The 23,260-nt window shown below is 33.8% G+C and overlaps 1 protein-coding gene across 1 annotated transcript in view; it reads right to left on the bottom strand.

Moving 5' to 3' along the window:
- The window catches only part of LOC117168407 (mRNA-capping enzyme), a 149,424-nt gene that overhangs the window by 52,306 nt on the left and 73,858 nt on the right, over nt 1-23,260 (bottom strand). The window contains exons 7-8 of the mRNA XM_033354039.1: nt 1,609-1,794; nt 1,341-1,523 (exon numbers count right to left, since the gene is read on the bottom strand). Of these exons, the coding sequence (XP_033209930.1) occupies nt 1,341-1,523; nt 1,609-1,794 (369 nt within the window). The remainder of the gene's footprint in view (nt 1-1,340; nt 1,524-1,608; nt 1,795-23,260) is intronic.

The following is a 23,260-nucleotide window of genomic DNA, read 5'->3' as shown; positions in this document are numbered from 1 at the left end:
ATCCGTTTACTTTAACTCCTAACGGCATATTTGTTTGTATAAATTGTTTATAACAATGATAAATGCTATTGGATGGAAATCAATTGTGCACAAGTCCTATTATTTAGATGAAAAGATATGAGTCCGCAGAAAAGACCAATTTTCAGTGCAAACAAATGCCAAATACGTGAATTTAATTATAAAAATTGTTTATAACAATGCCGATTGTTGATTCATGGAACTCTTATGTGTACCAGTTTTGCTCTTCATATGAAAATTAATTATACCATTGAAAAGAAGAATTTTCTATTCACAGATATGCTAATTAAGTGAATTTCTTTATTAAAGTTGTTTATAACAATCACAAATATTATTTCATGGAACTCTTATGTGTACCATTATTGTTCTTCACATGAAAATGAATGATTTCACAGAAAAGAAAAATTGTTGATGCACAGATATACCAATTGAATGAATTTGTTTATAAAAATGATAAATGTTGAATGGCAGTCTATTATATACAATTTTTATTCTTGAGACAAGAAGAAATTATTCGGCAGAAAATAATAATTTTCTATACATATAAATGCCAAATAAGTGAATTTGTTTATAAAAATTGTTTAAACTATTAACTATTATTGTTGTTTGGTGCTTGCTCGCCATTAAAAATTTATTCTTTAGATTTCTACAACAAAATCTATGTAATCAGTACATTTAATTTCCGAAAATGCAGCAGATAACAGTTACACGCATTAATTTGTATATAACAATTAAAAAAATGCAGGCTATTTATCTACATCCTACAAGTTAGATTTTTAGTCAACAAAATTAAATTGATTAACTCTATATCTTTTTGCATAAATTTAATGAATGAGGCTAAGAAATTATCGCAAATGGAACCAATTGCAATTTTTAATTAACGAACTCAAGAAACGTGTTCACGGTTCCCGCGGGAGTGCTTCACGGCCGTCAGGCGAGTGTTTCACGGCGAACATGTGCGTGAATCACAGTTAGGACTTTGACGGCGGCTACCACTGCGATCAAAGTGTTTAGCATTATTTTCACGCGTATCATCAGTGAGTTAAAATTCGTGTAGTAGGAAGTTTGGGAAGAGTTATTGTTTTGAAGAATCAAACAAAATATTTCCGTTCATTTGTCTATCTTAAAAAAAAAAAAAAAAAAAAGTTACACCTCTGAGTTAGGAATTGGAATATACCCAACATTTTCATTGCTGCTTCACTTTTTCATTCAAATTCAATTATGACTACATTCACAGGATCCAGTAACCGTAAAAATAAAGGGAGAACAATGAATCGAAATTTTCATTACATGCTTTTTTTAAGATTGAGAAAAATTCTTACCACTGAAAATATCGTCGATAGTTGTATCGAATGATCCAGTAACGGTGATGTAAAATGACAACGATGATCCTTGAACAATGACCAGAACTTCTCCGTTAGGTGATAAGGCAAGAGTAGTAGGTGTTGCACATTCCCATGGTCCGCTAACGAGTGTTCGTGGATCTTGGCCTTTTTCAAACTCAACTATAATTCAAATTTTCAAAAATATCAGTAGGGATAATGCGAAGCCCTAAACTCAAAGTTTGTTTGAATTAATTAAATCGCTCACTCTTTGTATCGTAAAATCTGTAAGTCCCATCCTTCGAGACAGTGGCCATGTGACTAGTATCGGCACTGAATCCAAAATCATATACCCCCGACGAATGGCCAGCAAGGTTGAAAGCTGTAGAGATCTGTTTGAATTCTCCTGACTTTGTGAATCCTACTTCCCACACTTTTACGTCGGGTGTGAAGCCTGAAGATAATAACATTGTATTAAATTTATCGAAGTGTCTCGTCGTCCCGAAATTCGGGATGACTAGCCTATTCTCACCATTTGGCTAGGCTTCCTGAAATTCGGGATGACTAGCCTATTTTCACCATTTGGTTAGTCGTTCCGAAAATTATGTAGTTTTTTAATTTTACTTCTTTTGAGTTAGCCAAAGATTATCAAAACTGCTAGTTGTCCCTAGAAAAAATTTTAGCATCAAATAAAACTAAAAGTTAGGTTACGTTTTATAAAGTGTAGTCCTTTAAGCTTTAACTCATCCAAATCAATTTATATATTTGCTCTGTGTCACCGTAGTCTCAAGTTCGTTCGAAACTTCCCTATGATTTCTGCGCGCTTTGATTGGATCTTATTTTTATCATTTGACGCTTAATAAAACTATGAAAATGATATATTTTTATCTATTTATTTCGGTTATTGATACAAATTTACCAGAAGTCTTTAGGTGAAAGTGAAAGGCCCTTAAAAAAATACTCTGTTTATGTAATGAAGATTTTTTCGCAAAAAACATTTGTTGTTGTTGTGAAAATAAGGAATATATTGGTAAAAAGTTTACAATTTCTTTAAATTGGACTTGCTATTAGAAATAATTTAAGTCAAACCCATAAACCTTTCTAGTATCTCACAATGGGAAAGGCGGCATTGTGTCGGCATTATGGGGGCGCGAAGGCATCCCTGTGACTGGTTACAGAAATAATGTAAGATCACATCCCTGCCCCTTTCCAAGCGTCTCGTGCGAGGCGGGAAGGCATTTTGGTGACTGGTTACAGAGATAATGCATGATTACACCCTGCCACTTTTCCAACGCCTTATGGGGGGGCACCCCTGTGGCTGATCACAGATATAATGTAAGAACACATCCTTGATTCTTTCCCAACGCCTCGTGGGGACGGTAAGGCACCCCTGTGACTGATCACAGAAAAAATTCAAGGTCACACCCTAACCCTTTTCCAACGCCTCGTAGGGGCGGGAAAGAACCTCTGTAACTGGTCACAAAAATAATACAAGAGCACACCCTTGCTTCTTTCCCAACGCCTTGTGGGGGGGGGGCGGGAAGGCACCCCTGTGAATGTTTACAGAAATAATGTAAGATCACACCCCGGTCCCTTTTTCAACGCCTCATGAGGGCGGGAAGGCACCCCTGTAGCTGTTTACAGAAATAATGTAAGATCACATCCCGGTCCCTTTTCCAACGCCTCGTACGGGCGGGAAGGCACCCCTGTTACTGATCGCAGAAATAATTTAAGGTCACACCCTACCCCTTTTCCAACGCATTATGTGGGCGGGAAGGCTCAATGTTTTGTGGGGAGAGACACCCCTGTGACTAGTCACAAAAATATATCAAGTCACACTCTTACCTCTTTTCCAGCGCCTGATCGTGTGCTAGAAGGCACCTCTGGGACTGGTCACAGAAATAATTCAAGTCACATTCCTACCCGTTTCAAATGCCTTCTGGGGGAGCGCGGACACAGAGGTAGCCTCGTGACTGGTTATATATAATTTATTTGTCAGTTCTACCCCTTACCAATATCTTAGAGAAGGTGGATGATCGATCACACTCATAATGAAAGTCGCAACTGCAACTCTTTTGAGTGTCCCGCGAGAAGGGGTGGGCGTCCTTCTGAGTAGACACATGAATAATTTAACGGTCGATTCGATCAAAACATCTTTCTTTTTCCAGCTATTTTTCCAATACTCTCTTTTCGAAATTTTATCCTATAATTTCTTCCATCGCAAATTAATTTCTATTTTTATTTCGATTTAAAATTTTCGAAAAACTATTCATAAAGATGTTTAAATCAAAATAATCATTGTATACTTTAAGGCTATGTGAGCGTAACCTCACGAATTCCTTTTACATATTTTTTAAAACCAATTTTCCTTCATACAAAATGCGATTTCGAGTTAAAAATTTGAGAAACTAAATATAAAGCACTAACAAATGTTTGTGTGGTCCTCAATTTCAACAATAATGAAAAAAGTTATTATGTTACAATTTTTTTTGCTTTTTTCATAATTATAAAAATATATATTTAGAAAAAGGTTTCTCAGTACTTCGCTCACATGGCCTTAACAATGTTAATTTAGAAAATAAAATATCAATGATTTGTTTGTATATTTCGAAATTTAAATAATAAAATTTGAAATAAGTTGGTGGTAAGCCTGTTCTTAATAGATTCCGCTGAACATAACCTATTTATCTGGTGTTGGTAGAGGTAGAACAGCTGATAAAACTATAAACTAAAAATGAAGTGACAGGTGGCGACAGGAACGAAGATTTTTCCAAAATAGTTACTGTATAAATTGATTAAGAGAGATTAGTGTTTTCTATTATATAAAAATAAAATTTTAAAGATGATAAGGCTGAAAAATAGTCCGAGGCTCGAGGACTGAAGATCACTTTCTTTCATAAACCATAATTGCAGTATTAGCATTTTTTCAGAACTATTGGCCAAATGGTAAAAATGGGTTAGTTGTCCCGAATTTCGAGACGACTAACACTTTTGATGTTTGTTTAGTTAAAAGGATAAGCATTTATCTTGATTTCTGGCTCGTCGTCCGAAATTCGGGATGACTAGTCCAAGATGAAGAAAAATGCTATTTATCCCGAGATTCGGGACGACTAGACGCAGCCTAAATTTATTGGGGGCGTGCATTTATTTTAATGAGTTATTTTGGGTAAAATTTCGGGTTCATTTAAAAGAATGGTAACCAGTTAATCATTCAAGGAAATTTTTATCGGGTATACGGATATTAGGTCGGAAAAACGACTTGTTTTTTAAAGCTATTCACGAATCTACCCATTTTTGGCATCTTCATAAGAAGTGAATCGTTGCTCAAACAGACTGTGAGTCATGGATCGGAAGAGGTGATAATCAGACTGCGTGATGTCTAGAGGATACGGCTGATGGTTTCGTTAGATTGGAGCAACTCAGAGTATACTACACCCTGCTGATCCTACCTAATACAGAGCATGAGCTTCGATCTATGGATATTCGATTTTGGTGTTGATGGTTGACCAGGTGTAACCCATGATTTCCCACGCTTAGGGTTATCATAGCGAATCAACTTATCATCGCCAGTGACAATACGATGTAGAAAGCCTTTCCGATTTTTCCGTTTAAGTAAAAATCAAGTAAACGATCAAGTCCCAATGAACCTGTAAGCTGATCTTGTGTTCGACAGGGATCTTTACCGAGTAACGTCTCGAATTCCTCATTCTCAATCTTTTCGGGATGGCCTGGACATTCTTTGTCCTCCGTGTCCACATCGCCACTTTTAAAATTTTCTAAACCAGCACTCGCACGTTTTAATCTATGTAGTATAATACTCGTAAGTTTCCAGAAGCAATCGCTGACTTTCAGCAGCACTTTTTCTTCGAATTGAAAAGGAAAATTAAAACTTTCCGCAAATGCTAATCTGTTAGTATGTAAGCCGATAACTTTAATGCTACAAAAACTATTTTGTTTACATGTCGGTGAAACGACACCTAATGAAAACTAAGACCACATGATGAGGCTTCAAGATGCATATAGTAACAATATGCCTCAATGAAATATAGCACAAATAACGCCAACACTTCGAAATCTCTCAAAATTAATGCACGCTCCTAATAATAACAGTACATAAAACACTATAATTATTCAGGATGGAAATAAAATCTCCAGAAAAAATTACCGATTATTTGCCGATATTCTAAACTTTTACCAAGGCATTCAAATTTTCCGATTTCTAAATGAACAGTGTACGGATTCAACGAGGTTGTTGCATATATTCAAATATATTTTTTCCTGGTGAAATTAGAGAAGTACCAAGAATTGAATATAATTACTCAGGGAAAGTTTTTAAAATATTATATTTCTGATTGGACCAGCGCCGGAAACAAACTTTTATATAAGTAGAGCGATTGAATAGGTAATGAATATGACCGTAGTGTAAACAGTAAAAATAACCTGTTTTTCTATTTAATTACGTAAAGCGTGTTTGAGAGGTATAAATGAGGGCCTAAAAGGTGATCGAAATGCCTAGAATTTTACTAAAAGCAGGATTTATAAAGCGTTTATAAGTGAATGTGTCAAAATCGATATTAAAAAGTCACAAATTTGTTCGGCATCTGTCAGTTGGATACTTCATTAGTCAATGGGAGCACTGCATAATTCTGAATGATTCAGCGTTTGCATGGACATTGGAACGGACTAGCTACATGCTTCCTAACTTTGATGTAGAGATTAATTATAAGTTATAACGAAGAGTCGACCACGTGTTGGTTTACAAAAGCAAAGGGAGTAAGTGAGAGAAGGAGAACAGTCGGCTTTTTCTCTCACAATACCGATTTAGCAATCCAAGATAGTAGACCACACGCTCGTTATTTTGACACCTCTACTTCAAGCCTAGTCCCCAAGCTATTCCTATGGCCATGGTGTTTTGCAGGACGTGAAGTTTCAAGGTAACAAAGTAGTTTTAAAAGAGCTTTCCACGAAGTGCTATAAGGAGACAACACGCCTATGAAGGGTTGTTAGTAAAACGGTCCACAACTGGGATTGCCATACAACTTATTTAGCGATGATAGCGCTACGTGCAGAATATTGAAGAATTAATATTCCCAGAGCCGCAGACAACAATTTAATTACAAAATTTTCTCTGATAAGGCGCTCCCATCGCAAAATAAATCTCTCAAAGGAAGAAATGGTCTTCTTGCAGTACTCCGTGGGGCTCTTCATTCTTGTTTAAAAATACGGTCAAACTCTGACAAAGCACACCCGGATATAGTTATTCTAAAAATTAGTACGGTAGGGAGCTCGTGTCGACCAACAATGGGAGTCTGATTCCTACTGAAGCCGATGGGACCGATCAAATTATTTCGTGCATCGAATGAGTTTGTCCCTGACATTGAAAACAGCGTTATCTGACAAGCGAATATATATCGCTAAGTAGTATCTCGAAGTTCTTTGAGCAATGTTAATGAAAAAAATCAGTGAATATCAATTCACTTTAACATAGAATATTATACCACGATTTAAAATGAATTATTTACTATAACATTTCTTGTTAATATTTAATTTAATTAAAAATTTTTCTGAATTAGTGGTGCTGCCGTAGCTACCTGATAGGCTCTATGATTTGACAAAGAAAATAATGAAGAAGAATTAGAAAGACAGAGAGAGAGAGAGAGAGTATGCTCATCTCAAAGCTAAAAGTAAAAGTAAGACCTGTCATTTGAACACATTTGGATCATCTCTGGCTATCTCACATGATAGAGAGAGAGAGAGGTTACAACTACAAACTGTCAAGTGTTGACGTGAGAATTGTGAAAACTGTGTTTTCTACCCAATTAATTTAATATTAATTGAAGTAAGTGGTTTCTTTAATAATGTGTTTTACTTATGCACACATAGTTTCGAACAAAGTAATGTGTTTTTTGATGATGCTGCCTTCAAATGGTTTGATTAAGCGAGGGACAGAGAATCTAGACCGATTATTCGAGAGAAAGTTCTTTTTTAAAATGAGATGATCAGCGGCCCGCAAAAGTTTAAAGTACGTAAGCAGGAAATATATTATTTTAACGTGTAACAGCAAACCTTCTTCATCATTTTCATTAAATATTCACTTTATCCTTGTCTCTATATTCGAAAAATAATTTTTCAATTTTTTTTCACCACGCAAAAAAATCCATCGGAAATGGTTCATAAACTCCTGACTATGTACGTTCGGAGTTGAACTATGTACGGTTCAGTTAAGTTAGGACAGGTCCACCGTCAGCCCCAAAACCGCGACTATATCCGAGGTTGACCGTCCTTATTTTTTTCAAAAATAAAGTATTACCAATTTTCTTTAAATTGTACTGAAATTCCTATAATTATATAAAGTATTTAGGAGATATATTTTCTAAAATACACGCAACAGCCCTGCATTATTAAAAAAAGCTTTATAAATATTGACAAACCTAAAGTGCAAAAAGTCACAAGTATTACAATAACAAATTGAATTCTTAAAAAATTAATGAAATTCGTTATATTATAAATGAAGCAAAGAAAAATGCTTCACTTTCACGGTTTTTGACTTGTAGTTTTAAAACTTTAACAGATATCAGCTTGAAATTATACCATTTTTAGTGTTTCGGTTTAAATTTATTAAATTTTTAATGCTTTCAATTTGAAATGAACCATTTTGAAACCTTTTTACATATTATTTTAATGTTAAATTTTCCAATTTGAAACAATAAAAATGTAGAATCTTCAATGATTCAATTCGACATTATTGATACTCAAAATAACAGTGCCCTAATAGCCCCGGTAACAAGCGTTGAATTCAGAAAAAATAAAAATTTGTATTCCTATTAATACGCGATTTTTCCTCCGTCTAAAAATCCCCCAATGGGAACAGGAAAGTGCAAATCCTATTCCTCTCAATTGACTTAGTAAAATTTAACGAAAGCATTTATTTAACCTATTTTTCTTTATTAAATCTTTTTATAAATTATAAACTCGAAAAATATTCAAATTTATATTTATTTATATTATAATAATTTATGTAAACATCTTTAAAATGCAACAAAGAAATCTATGCAAATGTGTGAATTTAAATAATTTTAACTCTAGAGAGGCAGATAAATAAAATAAAAATACGACCACTTCTGAGGAATAAAAAATATCTTTGTGAGGTGCGTTACCGGTACAATTAGAAGGAATTAAATATATTGAAAACACGTTCTCTTTGAGAGAATAGAAAACTGTGTGGCGGTCGCTATGCAAATAGAAGTGAAAAAGTTTAGGAGGTATCTTATTATTATTGTGGCATTTTAGACAGATAGAAAAATCACGCATTCAAAATAATAGAATAATCTTCCCATTTGCGCTGAAATCTGAAAATATTATTTTTTCTCTATTCTACGCTTATTACCGGGGCACGTAACGTTCCGCGGAAACCTTCGGAATGTTCCCGGAACGTGCTTAAAAACAATTATCTCGTAAACCTTAAGAGATAGGTAAATATGGAAATCATTTTTAAGTGTTGAGTATCACTTCCATTTTACACAATATTTATTGATAATAATTACAATAAAGTTAATGTTTGGAACGTTCCAAATCGGTGGATGTTTTACACAGGGTCGGTTGTACGACGGGGCAACCCGGGCGAAAGACACGGGCCCACACATGATGAGGGCCTCCACAAACCGTGGATTCAAAAATTTTATAGCAACAAAATTTTCCATTTTCTAAGAAATTAATGATCAATGAAATATATATACAAACATTATATAGGCTGTCTAAAAAGTCCCAAACGGTTGGATATTTCCTCATGTAAAATATTTTTCAAAAAAGTGAAGGTTATCCCTGAAGTAAATATCACCGAGTAATTCAATGGCGACCTTCATTTTTACCTTAAAGCTGACCTTGATGACTTGTTGAAGGTCAACTTTGTTTTTTCAAATGGAAACCCCTTTTTTACATCTGCAATCGATAGAGCAGAAAATTCTACGTTCAGGTACGTACCCAAGTCATAGGTCAATTTTAACTTTCAAGGTCAGTTAGAGGTTATTTTAAATTAACAAAGTTTTTCAAGAAGTCAGTGCAATTCCTGAAGTAAATTCGAAGGAGGAATTCAATAGTGACCTTCATTTTGACCTTGAAGTTGACCTTCATGGCTTTTTGCAGATTTTTTCCAAGCATTTTACATTTGCGTTTAGCATTACCCAGGAACAACGACGTGGGCATAGTAAATTCTATTCCCTTTGGGGTGCTTGATTAGCGTGAGTCCCCTTGCCTCTCACGCTTCAGAGAAGATGTTGAACTGAAAACCTTGAGCTTCTTGACAAAAAGCTATGCAATTGTAAAAATGAGTTACAGCATTACGAATCATCTCCCTATCAAAGTAGCCTGTTGCAGAATTCGCTTCTGCAATTCATCTAAGCTTTGCGGTTTCGTTGAGTATACTTTGCTCTTTAAATAACCCCAAAGAAAATAGTCGAGAGATGTCATATCTGGAGATCTAGCAAGCCACTCGATTTCACCCCTTCTTCCAATCCACCTTTGAGGGAACTGAGTATCCAAATATGCTCGAACCTCCCTACAGTAATTAGCCGCTGCTCCGTCCTGCTGGAACCAAATATTTTGAAAATTATCGTCTGTAATCTCCCTTATTCTTGGTACAATTTGGTTTCGGAGAAGCTCTTCATATGCACGGGCATTGAGATTACCATCGATGACGAAAGGGCCTATCAATGTATCATTCAAGATACCGGCCAAAACATTAATCTTTTGTGGATATTATGTGTGACTCTCCAACATCCAATCAGGATTTGTGTCGGACCAATATCTACAATTTTGCCTGTTAAATTCACCTTTTAGAGTGAAAGTAGATTCATCTGAAAATACTTTATTGTACAAGAATAGAGAATCTCTTATCAATTCCGTCCATTATAATTTCACAAAATTCAACCCGGCGATCAGGATCGTCTTCATTGAGCTCTTGTACCAGATGAACTTTGTAAGGATGGAAATTAATGCTTTTTAAAATATTTCGCACTATCTCAGGAGCAACGTCACGCTCATCACTAGCTCGACGTAAACTAAGGTGTGGGTTTTCAACAAATTCTTGGGCTATGTGCATCTGCATCTCCTCAGAGCCTACAGATTCTGGCCGACCAGTTCTCTGAAGGTCCTTGATTAATCCATGATTCATAAAGCGCCTTACAGTTCTTTCAACTGTTGATTTGAGACAGGATTTAAGCCTTTTCCATTACGAAAAGTGCGATTAAAAAGCAAATGAACTTGATTATAAGATCAAACTCGATCTCCCCAACCACGCATCATTAATACAGATACCCTCTCTCGTTCCGAAAGTTTAACTTGCGCCATAATAATCGTTTAGCGAAAGATAGTAAGTATGTGCTCGTAATACGTAAATTTAGTTTCAATTCGTAATATTCGTATGGAAAAACGGTATAGGACTTATGGTATCGCCTTAGGTATTGACTTAGGTATCGAAAAACGGTATAGGACTGTATAACTCTTCGGGGAGGAACAAAACTCTCACCAGAACACCTGGAACTTTTAATGAAAAATTTCCTTATGATTTTACAATATTCAAAACGCTCCAACCAAGATCAATTCAGAGCTCACCAATGAATTTCTTGTTGAAATTTACTTCAGGAATTACACTGACCTCTTAAAAAACTTTGTTCATTTCAAATAACCTTTAACTGACCTTGAACTTTACAATTAACCTATGACTTGGGTACGTACCTGAATGTAGAATTTTCCGCTCTATCGATTGCAGATGTGAAAAAAGAGGTTTTCATTTAAAAAAAAAAACAAAGTTGACCTTCAAAAAGCCGTGAAGGTCAACTTCAAGGTAAAAATGAAGGTCACCGAGGTCTACATCTCAAAATTACAAGAAATTTCCATTTTAACATTTTACATTTTAAAATCACTTATATTTTCCGCGTTACTTATCCAAGATGGAGAAATAGTGAGAAGTTTTAATTTGTTGTTCAAACGCAAAAATGAAATTATTAATAGATATTTATTAATTTAAAGGGCCATCACTTGGTTTTACACGTTCCGGGAATGTTCCAGGCAGGTTCCGTGCTATTAAGGCGGTTATGGAAGAACACCAAACTACACCTTTCTCCTAATTTTGTAATTCTATAACATGCTCGTAACAGATTTCAAACATCGTAATTAGGTCATTCATAATATTGGGTGGCTTCGGCGGCTCAAATCGGTGGTTCAGATCTCACCTTAAGCTGTAGGTCCCCCTATCATATACTTGGCTGCAAATCCGTGGATGGCGGGGTAAACACACAGCTTTGTCCAATATGTCAAATTAGGCACACTGCTCTTATCAGATTACTTGATTGCATTACCAAAATGTGTCTGCACCTGATGATATATACCGGAACAGCCCCATGCAGTCTATTCAAAAATCGAACTATAACAAAAATGCCTGCGACATTTTTCGCTGTAACTATCTTAAGGCTAATAGAAAAATTGGCTTCCTCGTTTTTTTTTATAATAATAGAGGAGATTTCTGAGGTTGTAGGCCGAAATGCTGAGACTGAGGGAATTGACATCTTTGTGAAAGTACAGGAGGAAGAACAACGCCCACTTTGTAAACTACTTTGTAACCACAATGACGAAATAAAAACACAAAAAACACCGAAATCTCAGAAAATCTTCAGCATATTCAAGAAAATTTCGAGAGCGCTCTATTGCAATATTGAAATATAGAACCAAATTTAACGAACTTTGTGCAAAAATTCAAGATCACAAATAGTCCAGGCACTCTATAAAATTTGGGAGAATAAATGCTATTTAACAAGTTACAAAAATTCAGAAAATATGCCCCTTACCACTCTTAAAAAGTTCTCAAAACTTCAGCCCGAAATAAGAATTAGCTCTCATAAAAATTCACTTGTTATTAAAAAATGGACTCGTTTTCAACGGATTTTCCTACAGATTTGGCCATAGGATCTCAACAAAAAGTGGGTTATTGTACTCTAGAGGAGTTTTCCTATCAAGTATACTTTGCGACAAAGCGATTTTTAATCATTAAACCTTCATCTGCAAAGGTGTTTCTTTCATGTGCAGGCCAAAACGTTTTCATTAAATAGTTTTCCAAAAAGGGAAAGGTGGCCGCTGCTACCCACACCTAAAAAAAAGTATGCAACCAACCCTCAAGTTTGGTGGTCCCTATCAGTCCCACTACCTTCTGAAAAGTTGCGGTGAGCAGTTCAAATCCGGAGCGCACACGAAAAACCCACATTTACAGACGGCGTATGCCATACTGGCAGTAGAGTGACATTTTTGTTTTGTTTTAACTTGATGTTTTTTTTTAAATAATAAAATGTGTGAATGCCATTCGCACAGTCATACTTGAATCAAAATAATTTTGTTTACCCACGTGAAGACTCAACTTACGCATTTAATTTTAATTAAATAAAGCGGCATATTTTTTCTTAAAACTGTTATTAACCTTCAATTTTCCGTTTTTTGGGTTACGTTATCTAAATTTTTCTTGGAATTACAATTTTCTGACTAAATCACTGCATTCCTACCGAGTTGCTCCATTTGTTTTACGAAAAATATATGAAGGAAATTATTTTTCTACCATTTTATGATTAATATGTCAATTTGAAGGTTTCCAAAATTGGCATGAATTTTTTCGGAATTTTTGTATAATATTAATAGGGTGAAAAAATGGCCGGACGTCAAAGAACCACCTTTACAGCCGAAGGGTTCCCTGCTTAAAATGCCGGATAGGATCCGATAGATCCGAATAGGATACGGATTTATATTAGTTTCTATCCAGAAACTGACACTCTTGGTGTCCTCTTTTTATCCGAGACCCGGCAATTGACTGGTCCATAATATTTATTCGATCTGTTTTTGTATCAGTGTCTAGTTAGAATTTTTTCTACGCGCAAATTACCCTGCTCGGTTTTTTCTCGGTTTCTGTCCGTCAACTTACACGGTATTTGTGTCCTTTTTTATGCGGTTCTATGCGGAAATTGACCAGTCCATGATATTTATTCGATCTGTTTTTGTATCTGTCTCTATACGGAATTTTTTCGATCCACTTATTACTCTATTCGGTTCTTTCTCGGGTTTTATCCAGAAACTTACCAAGGTATTTGTGTCCTTTTTTATCCGGTTTTATCCGGAAATTGACAATATTTCCGCTGCCCATAATTCCCTATGCGGCATTTTATCGGGCTCTATGTAGATTTTTCAATTAAAAAAAAGGTATTTTTTAACTTATTGTTATATAATCTTCATTTTTAAAGTTCTTAAGTAAACAATTCACCAATACCGTACCTTACACATATAATCGCACGCTGAAATGCTTTGAAAAATCGCACTTGCTGAGGATTCGAACCCTACCTAAACTATCTATACTTGTACTCTACTGCGCGATTTAACTCATTTCGCTATTGATGCGCTTAGAGCTTGGTTATAGAATGTCGGCAATGATTATAATAAGCAGTTCTCAGGCAAATTAAAAATTTTCGATAGACTCTAACAACAAAAAATATTTTAAAACAATTTAAAGTTTCTATAATAAAAAAACCTTCATAAAAAGCACAGTTTTCAATTTATACAACTATTTTATCATACCTTCTTACACGGTTTTATTGCGACATAACAGTTCTTAAAGAATATTTGAAATACATTAAACAAAAAATAAAATTTCACTTATTTCTGAACGCGCTCAATACTTTTAGTCTTTAAATATTCAAAACGTTCAAAAATTACAAAAAAGGAATAAATGATAAACAAAACGCAGCACAAAAATACTTTAATAAACTCAATGGGCATTTTCACTAGGGCAGTCTTCTAATCTAAGATCTAACAAAGTTCTAGATAGGATCGCATAAGACTCCATCAGGCAAATAATTAAATTTTCTATTTCCGATGTACGCTTTAAAGCCGGATTGATCCAGATACAAAACAGTTCTTAGTCTTCAATGATAAAAGTCTTCTAACAGAAATTCCGACAAAGTCCCGGATAGGGCTCCATAAGATTTCGTAAGGCGAATATTTCAATTTTTTGTATCGGATGTTCGTTTCAAAGCCATATAGAACCGGTAGAAACCCATTTTCAAACTAAGATGAGAATTTTTTAAAATTAAGTTCCGAAAAAGTTCCAGATAAAGCCGCATAAGATTTCTTTAGACAAATAATTTAATTTTTGTGTCCGACGTTCGCTTTAAAGTGGTACAGAACCGGACAAAAAATCATTTTCGAACTTAGCTGAAAACGGTCTTCTGATTCAAATTCCGAAATAGTTCCTGTTTAATGTTTATATTTATGACTAATTAATTTTGCCAGATCAAAACTACTTAACTGAGTATTTGTCAACAACGCAAATGCCGCCCGCCGTAAAGAAACAGTATAAATGTAACAAAAATTTAATATTCTTAGCCGCCCGCCATAATCCACTAAGTGTACAGAATAATTTCTTATAAATCTAATTAATAATAGGTGTTCAGATTTCGCTCATTTCTTTCGCTCTTACTGGTAACAGACAAATCTGAGTAATCGCACGTACGTATTCCAAACTGGCAGTTTGTACGCGAACAGAACATACTAAATCGTCTTTTCCCTTGTAGCATTTAACTATGCGATCTAACAACCATCTAGAAGGCGATAACGAATCATGTTTCAAAAGAAAGATATCACCGATCACAAGATTTAGCTCTTTGTTGAAACATTTGTAGCGTTTTTGTAAAGACTGTAAATAATCAACAGCCCATCTTCTCCAGTAAATATATATGTGTAAGATAGGAAAAGTCTTCAGGATCATTGGAAAGAGGGGCAATAGGACGGGAATTGAGGCAAGCTTCTATACGAGTAAGAAGGATATAAATCTCTTCGTATGTAAGAGTATATGCACCTACAATTCTTTTTAGGCGTTGTTTAAAACTCTTAACTCCAGCCTCCCATAAACCACCAAAATGAGAAGCATGCGTGACGATAAGCTCACTTATGTTGTGACGCGGCAAAATAATAGGATGCTTCTCATCAAAACTGATAGGAGCATGCCGTAGTCTTCCACCTAACCTTAAGAGAATCTTGGAATCCAAAAATGGATTTAAACTTTTTAATAGCTTTTTAATGAGAAAAGGAATTTTCCTGGACAAATTTAATCCAAAATATAACAGCTTATTGGATTTTAATGGCATTAAGAGAAATGGTTGAAAATTTAGGTTTAGGCTTATTAAGTTTGGAGGGTTTGAACACAAAGGCATCAATAAACCTTTTACAATAGGCAGTTACGCGAAGCAATCTTGGCCAATAGGAGAATTTAAGCATCAAGTTAAATGGACTTTTGATCACACTCAAAATATGATGACTGTCTAGTGGCCGCATGTTCTAGATTTGATTTCGCGGGGGCTGCGTGGCGATATTAAGGCGCAGTCGGCTGGATTATCTTTAGTAGAAATGTATCGCCAATTCGTGCGAGGTAACAGCTCATGAATTAGGGAAACTCTATTGGCAACAAACACAGGCCAATTTGAAGGATGTTTTTCTAGCCAAGCCAAAACTGTTACGGAATCAGTGTAACAGTAGACAGGTATTTTATCCAATGACATAGTTTCCATGATAAATTTAAGTGTCTTAGTTAGCAACGCAGCTCCACACAACTCCAAACGAGGAATCGATACATATTTAACAGGAGCTACTTTAGATTTAGCCATTAGTAGGCAAACATGAGCCTGTTTTAAATATTCACTGAGAATTCTAATGTAAACGGAAGCTGAATAAGCTTTTGCCGAAGCGTCCGAAAAGTCGTGAAGCTCGAATTCAGAGTTTGTCTGCAGTTGTCGTGTCGATCTGGGAACTTGAAGTGCTTCTAATTTTTCCAGAGAACCATGATAATTTAACCATTGAATTTTAGGATCACCAGGTAGTCTGTCGTTCCAGTCGAGTTTAAGCAGACAAAGTTCTTGCATTAAAATTTTTGCCACTATTATGACTGGACTTATCCAACCCATAGGAGCATACAATTTAGCTATTAATGAAAGAACAATCCGTTTTGTTGGATTTTCGACTAAAGAAAAAGTCACTTTAAAAAGGAATGAATCGGACTTAGGATCCAAAAATAAACCTAGAACGTTCAGCTGAGCATCCTCCGCTAACGGAAATTCAATAGCACGTTCGTGTTCTCCTGAGGGACAATCTTCCAATAGTTTGGGTTCATTTGCGGCCCATTTTCGCAAATGGAAATCGCCAGCTTCTAATAACAATGTTACTTGAGCTCGCGCCTGTTTAGCCTCAATCTGACAATCAGCAAAAACAAAACATCATCGACGTAAATATTATTTTCTAATATAGTTTGGGCTAAAGGAAATCTATTTCCTTCATCATAAGCTAACTGCCATATTTATCGGCCCCTGAAATCAAATCAACTTGATAGGAGCTAAAGGGATTTGGATCTGCTAACCCTAACTCTTTTAATTGATCTTCATTCCCCACGTTAGATTTGACAGGAGGAGTATATGATGTAAGGTGTAATAATACTAAAGCTTGAATGTGGGTTTTAGGACAGTTCTTTTGTGTAGGAATTAAATTAAATTCTGCCAACTTTCTTGAAGAACCAATATTAACTCCTCCAACCCCATATACTTCTGCTTTAACCTTTTTGTAGCGTGCACTTAATATTTTAATTGCTCTCTCGGTAATAAAACAACATTCAGATCCTTGGTCCAGCAAAACTCTAAATCTATGACTTCTTCCATTTTCAGCTTGGAAGGAAATAACAGCCGTAGCGAGTAAGGTTGAGCGCGATAAATTTGGATAAGTATTCAGAAATTGGAACGAAACTTTATCTTCTGCTTCTTTAAGCAAAACATGATTCACCCCCACCCTCACGGTGGCATTGACGAGATCATTTGATTGTAACGCGAGAGAATCTGAAACAGCCAATTTAAAATTAATCGATGCAGAGTTAGTTGTTGGTAAGGTGAGTTTTGAATTATAATCATCTGAATGAAACAGGGAATTATGTCTCCTACCGCACGTGTAACATTTGAATTTACTAACACAATTATGTGGTCGATGTCCAGGCGTGAGACAATTATAACAACAATAATTATTTGCAGCAACTTCCCTACGCCTGTCTACAGACAGAGCTTTGAATTGGTTGCATTTAAATAAAAAGTGATTATCCTTAAAAATGAGACACTTTGAGCTAGAAGTTGCATTGTAACTCCTAACTCCCGATTGTTTTTAAATCCTACACTTTTCTTGAGAACTCGCAACAGGTTTTGAAGCTTTAATAGCCTTCAAAATACGTATGCGAGTCTCCAAAAATTAGTCAAGTTGCTGATAAGTGGGATAATCAGTGCCTGAACCAAAATGCATCTCCTATTCCTTGAGAGTACTTATATCAAACTTTTTAACCATTATAAAAACAAGTAAATCACTCCAATGTTCTGTTAAGCGTTTAAGATTTTTGAGAGCCGCCAATGACTCATTTGTTTTATCGCGTAAGGTTTTTAAGTCTTCCAGAATATTGCTCGACACATTAGGAAGATTGAGAAAGGCTTGTAAATGAGTTGAGATTAAAGCTCTTTTGTTGTCAAATCTGGTCTTTAGCGACTCCCAAGTGGAGATAAAGTTAGCATCAGTTATCAAAACATGTCTTAAAAACCTTCAGCTTCACCCTTTAAGGAAAATTTCAAATAGTGTGATTTTTGTACATCTGACAAGGAATCGTTTTGAATTATCAAAGCATTAAATAAATCGCGGAAATTCTCCCAATCCTTGTAGTCTCCTGAAAACTCCGGTAAAGTGATTTGAGGAAGTTCAACAGGCAAGGAATCATGACGAATAATTTGAGACTGATTTAAACTTTCATTAACCTTAGTCTCAGGATTAAACAAGACCAATTTATTATATAAAAATCTCGCGCATTGAGATAAGCATCTTCAATAGCGAGATACTTAGACTTTGTGAAATATTCCAATTTCTCACGCTCAGCCGACGTAGTTCCAGCTTTAATCTCCAGATGCAGGGTTTCACAACACTTTCAGCGTTGGTCAAGGATTTCTATCCGGGATTTAACAGTAGCCACTGTTAGATTGGCTTTTCCAATTTTCTTAAAATTGGTTTCAGTGCGTAGAATCGCCTGAAAAATCTCTGATAACTCCGAGAATAATGGATCCATTTTAAGAAAAGGAGAAATTCAAATTGACACTTGCTGATAATTCAGCTGAAATTGAAAAGTCTTAATTTGGAAACTGAAGGACTGATTTATTTTAGTTTTAAAGTGCTCTGATAAGACGAGCAAATTTGGGTGTGCGAGAGCATAATTATTAATAAAATGTCAATAAATCTTCACTGAAATATTACGGTCTGAATTATTATTTTGTTTTGTTTGCCAAAACGAGCCTCTCTCATTATGGGTAAATTAAAATTGTCATCTTACCACTGAAGAAGGTTAGAAATCGATGAAGTCTAAAATTAAGTGTGTTGACAATCATCTAAATATCAGCTGGCAAGCTGCTATTTCTTCCTTCAGGTGAAGAATAATGAAAGACCGACCCAATGAAGAATGACAGCATGAAAGAGTACCGTACAGACTGTTTGTAGAAGGACGACTGCATTATAGTACGTGCGAAGATGTTGTCACCAACTTATTCTTGCTATGTGATCTCAAGCCGTTATATTTTCCAACTAGTTCCTGTGCTTTCACTAAATAAAATTTCTCACTTTAGTCTTTTCAATACCAAGTTAACACTTTTTAATGTTTTTTCACGATCTTCAATCCGGCTCGAAGGACCATTTTGTTTAATGCTTATGGTTATGACTAATTAATTTTGCCAGATCAGGAATAGACAGGGAAGAATCGTTAGAAATAATTAATAGTTCAAGTTTTATTTAAAGTATAGAATACTTGGCAGACTAAGACCATTCTTAAGAACCACACAGATCACTCACTCACTCACTCGATATATATAGACATTTTTGTAAGATGTAATATTTAATGTCTTTGTTGAATTAATCACTTTAATGATCCGTAAAGATCGGACAACGATCTGTCGCGATTTACTGCTGCTCGCATACTGTTTTTCTCAAGCGATAAGGCTATCATCACACACTCAAATTGAGAAATCACGTGACTTCAAATATTCCTTTAAATAATAAGGAAAATAAAAATAGCTTTGAAATAGGCGATGTCGATAAATTGAATAATTTTCAATCACAGAAAATCTCATAAAGACGAAACATCACAGCTTTAAACAGCTCCAGAGAGAATCCGATAGAGTCAGATACAAAACCGGATACAGATGCGGATAGCCCACTTTGGATTTTAGTCCGTCCCTATTTGCATATCTTTTGGTCCGTAAAATCTTAAGCGGAAACTAGCGACTCTATCAGGATTTCCATCCGGCTTTGAAGCGAACATTGAAAACAGACAATTGAATTTTTTGGCCAAAGGAATCTTATGCGGCCCTATCCGGGACTTTTTCGGAATTTAAGTTAGAAGACTTTTCACCTAAGTCCAAGAACCATATTCTATCTTAATCTATCTAATTCTATATGGCTTTGAAACGAACATCGGATACAAGGAATTAAATTATACGCGGGACGAAATGTTATGCGGCCCTATCTGGAACTATGTCGGAACTTAATTAGAAGAATGTTATACTCTGAAAGATTTGGCACCTTTATCACACAGGTGCAGTCATTGTATACTGCGCCGAAATTGGCACCAGTGGTCGCAGATCTGAAACGAGACGTGCTCTAATACTGTCACAGGTCTATGCGCGCAACTCATTTCTCCTCTTCTGAATTTGAAAACCCGAAGGTGCACGATTGCCGGTCGGGAAACTTCGGCGGTTCTATTTATATCACGATCTGCTTTGAAATAAAATCAAGAAATTGGTATTTGAATGTTTCTATGTTTCGATGCTTCAATTTGGAGTCTGTTTTTCTATTTTGATCCGCATTTCAAAGAAATTGAAAAAATTGTCGATTTTCATTATTTGAATACTTCGCGCGCCTCTTTATATGCGTATATATTGCGGTTACGTTATTTCAAGTTTAAAATATAAATGATATACATATTAATACTATTATATATATAAATATATACATATATTATTAATTATAATATTATAATTATGTTATATTATAATAGTCTTACTCATATATTGATCCGAATTTGAAATAAATTAAAGGAATTGGCGATTTTAAGGATATTTGAATTAAATATGATTTTCTTTATAAAAGTTCATTTTTTAATTGAAAACCCTGCTTTTGTATTTTAGGTTTGGAATTCATTTCATTTGGATAAAAACTCGATTATTTGGTTGAAGAATTAATTGTTTTGTCGAAAATGTAACTATTTTGTAAAAAAATCCTCTTTTCTATCAAAAGTTTAACTACTTTTTTAAACAATTTCTTTGTATTTGAAGGTTCATCTCTTTCCTTGAAAATTTAACTATTCTGATGAAAATATGTTTTATGTATTGTTGAAAATACATTTTTTAAACACACAATTCATCTATGCCATTTTTGGTTAAAAATTGATCTTTTCCAGTTAAAAATTTAACCATTTGGTAAGAAATTAATCTTTGTTAGTTAAAAGTTCATCTTTTTGGTTGAAAAATCATGTATTTTTTTTAAATTCGTCTATCTTTGTGGAAATTAAACTTTTTTATGGAAAATTTATACTTCTTGGTTAAAAATAAAATTTTTTGGTTGAAATATCAACTGTTAATATTTTTTCGTTGCAAAGTCTATTATTTTGTTGTAAATGCAACTATATTTTTCAAAATTAAAACCATAATTTTCGGGTGGAAAATTCAATTATTCACTTAAAGTTGAACTACTTAGTGAAAAAATTAATTTTTTCTTATTAAGGACTCATAAGTATAGTTGAAAATTCAACTATTTGCCTTTAAATTAACTTGTTTGTTAAAAATTTTAGTGTTTTGTTATAAATGCATATTTTGGGCGTTAAAAATCAACAATGTGATAGAAAGTTAAACTGTTTGGTCGACAATTAAAATTTTGGTTGAAAAATCATATTTTTTGGTTAAAAATTCAGCTTTTTGTAAATGATACTTTTTTGACTTTAAAATTAAATAATTTCGTTGAAAGTTCATGTATTTTGTTGAAAATTTACCTTGTTTGGTAGAAATTTAATCTTTTTGGTTGAAAATTGATCATTTTTGGTTAAAAATGCAATTGTTCAGTTAGAATATCAACTGTACACCTTCTTGGGTTTAAAAGTCGATTATTTCACTAAAAGTTGAATTACTTTGTAAAAAAAAAGCGTTTTTTGACAAGGTTTTATAATTATGAGTGAAAATTTAACTATTTGGTTGAAAGTTTAACTCTTTGATTGAAATCTCATATTTTTCGCTTAAAAATTAAACTTTTTGTAAATAATTCGTCTTTTTGACTTTACCATTAAATAATTTCGTTGAAAATTCATTTTTTTTGTTAAAAATGATTTTTCTTTATCTGAAAATGTAACTATTCTAGGATTGATTAAAAATTAATGGTGTATATTGGTTAAGTTGGAAAATAGTTTTTTTGATTAGAACATTAATCTTCTTGGTCGAAAATTCACCTTTTCCCTTAAAAATTTAACAATAAATTTTTTATCACAGTCTTTATCTGGAAATTGAACTATTCCATTTTTGGTTGAAACTTTACCTTGTACATTGCATTAGTTGAAACACTAATTATTTGATACAAAATTAATTTATTCTGCTAAAAAGTAAATTTTTTGGTTGAAAATTCACATATTTTGTTAATTAGATTTTTTTCTAAAATCATCGAAAGTAAAAGCAAAAAAGAAAATTTCTGAAAGAATGAACCTCAATTCTGAATAACACTGTAATGCGTTTAAAACTTTTAAAATATTTTTAAATCATTTATTTTAATGAGTCACGTGTTTTTCAGAGTGGCCACAATTTTTTATAAGAAAAATCGATCCAACCACCGTCCAATCTATCCAATTATCTTTCCATATTTTCTTTTTTTAAGAAATTATTTACAAATTTAAAATAAGATCGATTTCAATTTTTTTTCAAATTTTCAGATCAATTTTTAATTTTTTCGATTACGATTTTTTTTTAATTGAAAGAATTTTAAAATAAATTTTTTTAAATTGAATTTAAGGTATTAAAAATTGAAAAATAATTGATTTTACAAGATGATTCTGAATCCGTTCAAAAATAAAGAATTAATAGATATTAGTTTTTAAAATTATTTTCAATTATAACTTCACATATTATTTAAGTCTAACAAAATTACATTTTTAACACAATCCATTTGAAATTTTTTAATTAAAAAAAGAAAATTGCGTTTATTGTTAGCAATATTTGACCGTTCATTTAAAACAAGCCATTATAAACAACTATTAAAAACTATACAAATTTGAACAGAATGGTTCGAAATAGAAAGCCTTGAATTGTTCAAATTGTAAGGAGCTAAATTTTAGCTTTGAACGCTACAATTTTAATTTTAAAAAAGATTCAAAATTAATTTAAAACTTGAAATTATTTCAAACAATTTGAAACACGATGTAGATTTTTAAAGATTTAAAAAAAAATTAAGGTTTTTGAGAATTGTAAAAGCTTTCAGTGAGAAAGTTGTTCTTTAAGATTCAAAGAAGTTTTCTGGAAAGTTTTAGATCAATTGGATTAATAGTTCAAAAATTATGAATGTTTTAAAATCCAAGCGGTAATCTTGACGTTGCCCAAAAACGTGCCTGGCCGGCTACGTACGCGCTGCAGCGAACGACGTGAAGGTCAAGTTAATCTTACCAAAACAAATGCACAACAGTAATTCCAGATATCATCATTAAATAATTTATTTATTAAAGATTTAACATATAATATTATGCATATTATTGAACAAGAATAAATTAATCAAACAATATTTTATTAGAAACTACTTTTAGTCAT

This window comes from Belonocnema kinseyi, chromosome 2 (assembly GCF_010883055.1).
Source record: "Belonocnema kinseyi isolate 2016_QV_RU_SX_M_011 chromosome 2, B_treatae_v1, whole genome shotgun sequence".
Classification (NCBI taxonomy): domain Eukaryota; kingdom Metazoa; phylum Arthropoda; class Insecta; order Hymenoptera; family Cynipidae; genus Belonocnema; species Belonocnema kinseyi.
Note: the sequence above shows the minus strand (reverse complement) of the source record. Positions and strands in the feature narration are given on the sequence as shown.